Source organism: Juglans regia, chromosome 8, assembly GCF_001411555.2.
Source record: "Juglans regia cultivar Chandler chromosome 8, Walnut 2.0, whole genome shotgun sequence".
NCBI classification, from domain to species: domain Eukaryota; kingdom Viridiplantae; phylum Streptophyta; class Magnoliopsida; order Fagales; family Juglandaceae; genus Juglans; species Juglans regia.
Window position 1 is genome coordinate 7819740 of NC_049908.1, and position 9991 is coordinate 7829730.

Consider the following 9991-nt stretch of genomic DNA (forward strand, 5'->3'; position numbering starts at 1 on the left):
ATATTGTCCCTGAGTTTTGTATATATATTTTAGAGATCTCAGGCTTTTGTGAACTGTGGTGGAAGATAGAGATAGAGATTGGGCATTTTGTCTGTGCACGTGGGTGGAAGCACTCTGAACAATTTTTGTGCTGGTATTAGTTCTACTCAAAAATATGTTGGAGGCCAGGAAAATTTTGAACAGCTACTGCATGGGACGACAGAGTAGAAGCTTTTTGGTTGAACTGGAAACTGTTTTTTGCCTTGTTCAGAAGAAGTATTCTTGTTTCATGGTTGGGGATTCAAAAAAAAACTGTATGTTGTTTCATTAGGTTCTCGTACGGTCAAGAGTTAATGTTCTCATCTCAGGCTTTATGATATTCTTCTCTATGCTAGGTAAGGGACAGAATACATAGTTTATTCAATGACAATTGCCAGTATGATCACGTTTTGGGTACCAGTTCTTGAGATTTTTCTGTTTTCGCTGTTTAACTTCATCTGATTTATTGATTGGTGCAGGAAAATTATCCCGCCTTATACCTTTCACTATATTTGCTGCTGTGTATTGTGTTTTGTTTGGTCTTGTTGGTGGGAGTGATGCTCATAGCTTCTCTTCTCCTATTCTCTGAACAAGTACTGTTGACATAATCAGAGTTTTCAGCTTGGGTGGGCTGTCATTTCTGCAATTATCAAATGTGCAATTCCAAATATTGGATTTTTCTTTGTGGCTGAAATGCCTTAGCTTTGCTACTTGTGGTATTTTTTTTTTTCTCACATATATCCATATGCTTGATGGAGGGATTGGGTGGTATTTTCTTACGCCTTGAAATTTCAGCAGGTTCAAAAGCTTGCAGTTGAGAGGGAATACACGTATGCTGGTTTTATCTCCAAAGAAGGTCTTTCCATCAAGGTAATGTTATCTTACCCGTCCACAACATATGCTTGTTAGCTTACATCTCTTGGTTTTTAGTATCCCAGGCAAGTCCAAAAACCATTTCACTCAAACAAACTGCAGGGCTTACCTAGGCTACATTGATTTTATTTTGAGATGAGATTTCTGCATAGAACACGATGTAGGACAGACACACAAACCTGTGTTAATTGCTACTTTATGTTGATCAATAAGAATGAGATTTCTCCCTCCCATCTCTCTTATCATTCAGCAAAAAACAAAGGAGAAAAATTCAGACCAAACCTATCTCTAAAGGACATTCCTTAAATTGTTTCTCTTTTGGATGTATAAACAAAAAACCTTCAGACTATAGTGTATAGAGATTCCCTTTAATTCTGGAGATTAAAAATAGTGCAACTTCAATTTCCATTATACTATGTACAGAGAAGATCAGGTCGTACTGGTGGATGAGATTATACTTAATGAAGCCATTATAGAAGAAACAGGGCACGGGATCAGAGAAATTCAGCAACAGCCAAATGCAGGATTGAGATTAATTTTGTCTCGCGTTCATGGCATTTCCTTTCTGAGGTTTTCTCGCAAATGATGTAAATTTTTCATGGATTTCATTAGACTGTCAACAAACTCTGGAACTTCTACATCTCCTGCTCATTTGTGTCCAGAGGAGTGTTTTCATATGTTCATTGTTGTATCAAGACTCCTAGAGTACTTTAATGTATTCTGTTTCAAACTTTGGTGGAGCTTAGTACACAAGATTTATGTATGTGAAGAATATTGGTTGATGAATATATTGATTGATGGATGTTTGTGAAACTGCATCTTAATGGGTAGAATGAATGCTAACGAGAGAGGGAACCTCCGAGTCTCCCATATAGCACAAGATGTATTCTGTTTAAGTTGTACCCCATATAAAATGCTAACGTTGTGCATAACTTGCATATATTTCTTTTTTTTTTCTAGCGGCTTTTTTTTTTTTTTTTTTAATCTTTTCAGGTATACATAACATTAAAAAAAATGTACTTATATCGTGGCATTGCTGAGTCCGCCAATGACGTATACAAAGTTAGATTAGAAATACAATCTTCTCAGGAACCCAGGAACTCAAGCTGATGAAGGGAAAAAGGAACACTTAAGTGGCCGATCAAACACCACAGTGATAAATACTGCATGCATTGGGTCATTTTGTAAAACTGGCAGTTGGTGATAATGAGCATAGATATTATGATCTGTGATTGGTTAAAAGTTTACCACTCTGAAAAAGCAGTGGTTCTATCCCATACAACACCTAGAGGGGGGTGAATAGGTGCAGTTCAAATTTTCTTGTCTAATGAAATATAAAACAAGTAAGCAATTAAAAGATGAGACAAATCATACAAATAATCAACACAGAAATTTGGTCACGAAGTGGAAACTCATTTGAAGAACGTCTTCAAATTCTAAGACCACTCTGGGTGTAAGCCACCACCTAAAATCCACTATAGAAAAAGTTTATTACAATCAATTTAGAGACACTCACAAAACCTTTGTAGTTCCTAAACTTGGCTTGCAACATCACGAGTGACCCACTCGATCTCTACACGCATGTAGTGTCGGAACTCCGACCTTCTATAGCTTTCCACGAGAACCTCTCGATCTCTGCATCAACAACAGCTCCAGAAACCTTCCAGCCAACAAAACGTCAACTTCAATGGACTTTATAAGAGATTTGATCTTGAGTGTGGTGTGGCGGATGTGTTTGTCCAAGAGAGATTCACAAGGTGAGGAAAAGGTTTCTCTCTTTGGCTCTTGGAACACTTTAGGTTTTGGCTCTGTTTATCCACCACAAAGGAAAGACCAAAAGCTTTCCTTTTATACCAATAAGGAAAGAGGCGCTCAAAACTAAGAAATTTAGATTTCCAGAACATTGGCTCGAGCAAAGTGTCAAGCGAACTTAGTTTCGCTCGAGCCAAGTGTCGAGCGACTCTCTGATTTGAAATGTAGCTCGAGCGAAGTGTTGAACCATGTCGAGCGAACTCTCTGACTTGAAGTTAGCTCGAGCCAAGTGTCGAGCCGTGTCGAGCGAACTCTCTGACTTGAATGTAGCTTGAGTGAAGTGTTGAACCATGTCGAGCGAACTCTCTGACTTGAAGTTCGCTCGAGCCAAGTGTCGAGTCGTGTCAAGCGAACTCTCGGACTTGAATTTAGCTCGAGCCAAGTGTTGAGCTATGTCGAGCGAAGTCTCTGACTTGAGATTCGCTCGAGCGAAATGTCGAGCCACTTCGAGCGAACTCTCAGACTTGAGTTGGCCCTCCAGTTTTTCACTTTGACACACTACACTTGTTACAACACAAGTTTACACAGTTTTTCACTAGAATATGCCAATTAACTAATTTTTCCCTCAACACACTCGACGGCGAGGAACATGCATATACAATGAGCATAGAAAAATGAGAACCAAACTAAGGGAATTAATCGTCAGTTGAAGACATGGGAGAATACCCATTCATCAAAAACCATACACTGAGTTCAGAAGCTAGTAACCTATTGAAAATGATGCTTAAATCGTATATTATTAGAATAACTGACAAAATCATGTACTAAGCAATATTCCACTAAAAAGACATAAACAAAAGGATAACACTAAATATATGTTTCACATCTAAAATGTGAAACCACACGGATTGCAACTAGAAGATGCTGACCACATCAACCAAATGTAGAAAATGATAATAACATCCCTATGAAGAAACAAGTGTTTCCACACCAACGTCCAAACTCCTAGCCTAGAATGTACACAAGCAACATCAATTACATCTCCACATGTCTTCTCCATCTTTATGACTTTGCAAAATCTCCATCGAGTTACATAATATCAATATGAGCACATATATGAGACAACATATATGGGGCATGAAGAGAACTAAGCTGTCATAATTAGACTTCATAGATAATATATCATAAACTTGTTAGGATCCGATCATTCTATTTACATTTAAAACTAACATGATACATCTACATTCAGAACCAACCAAAAACTATTACAAGAGATATAATCCAATATAGACACAACAAAATTTGTACAACCCTATTCTCTACTAGCCTTCTTCGAAGTTCGTCCTCTTGCTTCTTCAACATTTTCTCTCTCTCTATTAGTTTGTCCTTTTCTTTTCGAGCTTCATGCTCACGCAACAATAAAGCATCCTCCCTCTTCCGAATTTCATTCACTCTCATCAGGTTTTTCTCAGATACTACTGATTGAAGTATATCTGCCCAAATGAAGAATTGACATCTTGTTTCTTCCTGTGTACAATTCAAGAATTTCAATCTTCATGTATAAATAAATTTGTACATGCATTAAAGCAATACAAAAGTTGGCAATTGAATTACCGTTCCATAATTCGGACAAGCATAAAATTTCATTCCAAGATTTTTGTGGGTGTGGGAGATCCTTAATGGCACTTTCAAACCACACCAACAACTCGGTGATTCCATTTCAACATCATTAACTACACATGATGATGATTGACTCGATGCCATAGTTGATCTACGTGATGATTGACGTAAAAATACTTTAAGTGTAACAGCTGAATTAATACCCACACGCTGAATTAATGTATTCTGTTTCACATCAATTCAACATTATTTTTTTTCTCCAAACCAAGTAAAAATCTATCTACAACCACATAAAATGAATGCTAAAATGCTAACAAGCAAAAGCAGTTTGAATGCTAACATCTGGGCATAGTACTATCTCTGATCCCTATTAAAAGTTTCTGCTTTTCAAAACAGAACAAGGGATAGTACTTGAGACAATTCCCAAGATGATTATATGAAGCTAACCATCACCTCAATCTCTAGATAAAACTAAGTCGACTTAAAATTACCGAAATTTAAAGATCCAACCCCACAATCCTGATTTCAACAGGATCTGTTTGTTGCTTTTATCCAACCCCACAATCCTGCTTTAGCAATAAAAAGATTAAGCAATATATTATGCTACAGCAATGCAATATTTTCAACGATGTCCATGTTTTTCAGACTACTTTAATTTAGTGTAACATGGATAACATGGATTTTTTCTTGTAAAAAATGAAAAAAATGGAGGAAATGATTTTCTTCTAGAATACTCAATTATTACATTACATTAGATGTGGACATGAATTTTGATGAATTCTCTCTAAACAAAATAATAACATGAGAAAATAAACAACCATACACTGAAGCATCTTCCAAAATTTTCTTTTGTTTTATATGGATGTTGAGTAGATATCTATGGATGTGATATCTATTACAGTGATATCTATTAAATATAAAGTGTATGGAAGCACAAAGCTTTGCTTTTGTTTATACACATCATCTTTTTCGTGACGATATTTGATAACCGTCAAACTTTCCAAAAGTTATTAGGCTTCTAATTTCCTAATGCATGCCTTTTGATTTTTTAAACTTCGAGTTTTTTTAATATAGTTTTCTAACCAAAAGGTTGATAAGGGTTATTGAATTAAAAAAGAAAAAAGAAAAAAAAAAGGTTATACAACTTATACTACTTGCAAGTTGTTACTGTTGATATATAGAGTTGTTTTGGCACACCATGAAAAAGCTTCTTATTTTTTTCTCTCTATTCATGAATTTCTTACAGGGTTTCTCATCCCTAACATATGAACATAAGATAAATGACAAGAGGATGTCATGTAGCCTGTGCAAATAGCAATGCACAGCAAGAAAGGAAGAGTGCAAACAACCTAAATGAGAAATTGGTGGATGTGAACTCAATTTCTGTTTTTTTTTTTTTTTTGCTCACATAATTAATAAGAAATAACTTAATACTTTACCAAATTTTGTTGGTACTCAATTCTCACCACAAATTTTATTGACAAAGCTAAAACAAAAATAAAGTCCATTTTGTGGGCATCACATTATTCTCATGGAACAAGATTTTTAATGCTTTTCTTAAAACTCATTGATCAAAATAGTTGAAATTCATAAGCATATAATTATAAATGATGACAATATTAGAGATATTAATAAGTAGTGTTCAAAGGAAAACCTAAATAAAATGAAAAAAGAAATTTGCCCTACTTTGTGCTACATAGGATATATCCACATTTAAAGGTAGAAGTTATTCCTAATCCGCCACTAGAATATATCTTGGCAGTCGCCAAAACATATCCATATTCAAACATCGCGGATGAGAGGACTTTGAGGAACTCCTTGGCTTAGAGCTCCGAGAGTTCCAAATTTCTTCTGACAAATATTCATTTCCTCCAGCCAATGTGCCCAATTACCTAGATCAAAGATTTTGTGTAATAAACAATCTAAAGGGTTTTTAATTGGAGTAAGAAAAATACTAGGGTTTTCAATCGGCTTTTGTGTATTGTGCCATATAAATGATAAATGGCCCGTAACAATTGAATACAGAGCTTCCCAAAATTTGAAGAAATGAAAGGGACACTGATACAGACTTGCAGTTACCAGTAACCATGTTGAGGGACTTTCCTGATTTTTTTTGCTCAAAAATGTGCGACTGAGAAGTGAGTCCCATTAATGTGTGTCTCCACAAAAAATGCAGAAACACTGAGGGAGAGACGCAACATTGACTCAAAGGTAGACATTAAAAATGAATTCGAAAAAAAAAATAACTTACCTGTGTCCAGATTGTCGAGTACTACGTTGAGTGAGAGGAGGGAGAGAATGGTTTCGACTTAGATCTTCCAGCAAATCCAGACGGAGAGTACTGTCGAGTGAGAGGATGAATAATTTTTCTAGGGTTCGGGACTGAATGGGGTGAGGGCGTCGGGGTGAGAAAGAAGGCGTTTGGTAGAAGTGACTGAGGTTCAAGAGAGAGAGTTGGACAATTTGAGTGCGAACGAGCGAGGGTGAGAGGTCTCTAGAAAATCGAGGGTGAGAGAGGATTGAGGGACAACTCGGTGAGAGGACTGAGAGAGAAGAGGAACTCGAGAGGCAGTTCATGGGTAAACCGTGACGTGGAGAAGGATAGAGTCGAACAGGGTTCTGCCACATCAGGAGTGTGGTGTGCGGTTTCAGAACCGGAGGTTGAGTAGACTTTTTCGTAATAATAAAACCCTTGGAAAAGGGGAAAATCTAAGCAATATATGGACAATTATCTTGAGATTTATAGAGGAATGTCAAACAATTCTAGACCGTCCGATCAAGAATATGACCGTTGGAGGCTTCTGCCCTGTTATGGTGTCGAATTCAAAGCTACGTACCTCTCTCTCTCCCAATAAAAGCCAGTAAACTCGGAGAGAAAAAAAGGGCATTCACAAACCCAATACAACAGGCAAAATACACACATTCGCTCGCTCTCTCCAGTCGTCTATGTATTCTGTAGCAAGAATGAAGTCGGACCGCAAGCCGCCGCTCACTAAATCGCCGATCAGGCTTCGACCCCGTCCAGATCTTCGCTCAAACTCAGCCTCTCTGCAAACCCCATCAGGTAGCTAGGCCTGAACAAACACATCTCAAGCTGTCTCTCTCTCTCGATTCCTGTTATTAACTTATATTTGTGCCCGATCCTTTTTTTTTGCCCGCTTTGGCAACTCTTTGGCAAAATCTGAGAGACCAAATCGTTGTTGGGACAACCAGGAAATGGATCTTCGACCCGAGTACCGCTCAATCTCGTGCGAGTTGCGGGCTTTAAAGAAGATGGTACGCAACGAGTTTGGCAACGGAGATTCAGACAGTGATGGGATTGCTAATTCTTTCGGTGCCAATTCGAGTCCTCTGTTTGAGAGGGGTCGGTTTTACGAGGAGTACTCCGCTAGAAGGAACGAGAGGCTGAGGAGCAAGAAGAACGAGACAGGGCATGAAAGGAAGACCGCGCACGGTCTCGGTGTCATGGGGGAGTCTCCGAAAAAAAGCAGCAGTACGAAGAACCTTGAGAGTTTGAGGAAATCGGTCTCGTCGGCTTACTCTGTGGAGCAGAGCGAGGCCCCGACTTCGAGGTATATGCTAAGAAGTATGACGAAGGAGAACAAGAAGCCACCTCTGGCTGTCAAATCTAGGAAATCTTCGGTGCTTGGTGCAGAGCCAAAAATCGGGACTCGAAGCGTTCGGAGAGGCTGAGTTTCAAAACTCAGTGAATTCTACAGTTTTATTATTTTTATTTACTTTTTTTTTTTGGCCTTTTGGTACTCAAGGAAATTGGTAATTTAAATAGGAATTTGAACATGGTTGCCTTGTTCATGGATTTTTTAGTGGTTAATGGTTATCCCCCGAATGATTGAAGTTTCAACTTGGCAAAGAAACCTATTCTAAATAAGCATTGTATTTGATAAAATATAAAAAATTCTATCCCGGTAGGCAAAGCAACATGGCAATTCTTTGTCATGACAATACTTTGTTTAGGGATAGCAATATGTGACATGACCTGTAAACTTAATATGAATACGACATGAAATTAGTGAGTTTGGATTTGATGTTAATACACGATTTATAAACGAGTCAATAACTGACGGGACAACTTGCTTAAAACGAAATCAACCTATTTTAACCCGTTTAGAATTTATTTCAAAATTAAAATTTTATTATTACAAAAGTATTGTTATTTCTCAATATGCTTATGTTTTTATTATTGGGATTGTAATTTTTGACTTATGTTCTCTCATTTTTGTTATTAGTTTGTAATATTTATTTTATTATATCTTAAAATTTGAAAAATAAAAATATTGATATATATTTTTTAAGATATTGTGGTAAATATAGATTTTAACTTTTATGTAAAATTATGTTAATCAGGTCAAATAAGTTATGTGTTTTAGTTTAACTCATTTACATGAAACAGACGGTTTAAATGAGTCGTGTCTTGTTAACATATTTCTAATTATTATTAAACTAGTTAAAACGGGTAACACGCCGTTATATAAATGTCTTGGGTGGGTTTGAAAATTTGACTCGTTTAGCTTAATATGTTGGGTTTGGGTTGACCTATATAGTCGAATGCTCATGACTTAATACGACACAGACACAATCCAAAGCATGATTTGTCATCACTAACTTTGTTAAAAAAATTTAAAATTAATTTTTTTTGAAATCAAGTGGCAATAAAGTGGAGAGTATGCTTTGCACAATGGCTTCCAAGTAGAAGAACTCATTAGGGAGATCTTTTCCACTATGGTAGTCTACTAAGCACTCTGGAATTATAATTAAGGGTATGCATCCAAACAGATTGTTTGTTGCTTCCCATGGTGCCATTTTTTTGAGTGGTGTCCAGCTCTGGAAGGATCTCAAAAGACTTGAGATGTCTAGGAAAATGTTGTAGATTGACTGGTCGGTTGATGCAGATGGTTGGGCTATTGTTGAAGTTACCACTTGGCTATTTTCTTCAATAATTATTCTTGCTAGCTAGTTTGCTAGTTGCTGCTTCCTCTATTGCTGAGTTTTGAAATTTGAATTTATAGAGTCAATGAACTGTGTGCCTCTTAGCTAAAATTATGGACCCTGTGTCAGACAAAGAAACCCAGTTATAAATATTGATGCGTTTATCACGTTGAAACGTTTTGATCTTACATTCTCATGTCTTTATTTCCTTGGCATTTCATCGAACGGTTGGGGGTGGGTGTTCAACCATTAATATAGTTGTAGCTAGCTAGGTGGCCCTCACCTTGTCTATCTCCTTTGCAAGTTCTGTATGTATAACAGCTGAAGTACAAAGCCATCACTTTTCCATCGCGATGCATTTTCAGGGTTAGAATTCTATGTAACTTTCCCGAACTCTAGGGTAGCATACACAGAACTCAGAAGTGAGAGAAGTCAGAACGAGTTAAATTTCTTAGAGTTCTTATCCAAAAAACCTAGGATTTAAAATGAGATAGATGATGCATAAAGTTAGTTTTATAATATTTATTGAATATTACTTAATCGGACACTACTAAATGTTTAATAAATAACATGAGACTTACTCTATTACGCGATAATTCTAGATGGTCTAAATCCAAAATGGAATGTCTTAACATTTTTAAGATACATTAGTCCCCATTTCATTTTATTCCAATTTGGCAATGACCCTAGAGTTATAATACAATTATTTTGAATCCTTAAAAAGAAAGGAGTTAGTTTACATACTGTCTCTAAATGCGGATTGCTTATAATGTTTTTTCCC

At 36.7% G+C, this 9991-nt stretch overlaps 1 protein-coding gene across 1 annotated transcript; it reads left to right on the forward strand.

The window, feature by feature from the left end:
- The first annotated feature begins 7137 nt into the window (after positions 1-7137).
- LOC109021456 lies at positions 7138-8267 on the forward strand. The gene is made up of 2 exons (XM_019004086.2): positions 7138-7327; positions 7477-8267. Exon 2 carries the CDS (start codon positions 7480-7482, stop codon positions 7954-7956), a length of 477 nt encoding a protein of 158 aa, XP_018859631.1. The 5' UTR covers positions 7138-7327; positions 7477-7479; the 3' UTR covers positions 7957-8267.
- The last annotated feature ends 1724 nt before the right edge of the window (positions 8268-9991 follow it).

Bases quoted from the DNA above. Each gene is read 5' to 3' on its own strand.
- LOC109021456 (XM_019004086.2), top strand. From the start codon at position 7,480: ATGGATCTTCGACCCGAGTACCGCTCAATCTCGTGCGAGTTGCGGGCT.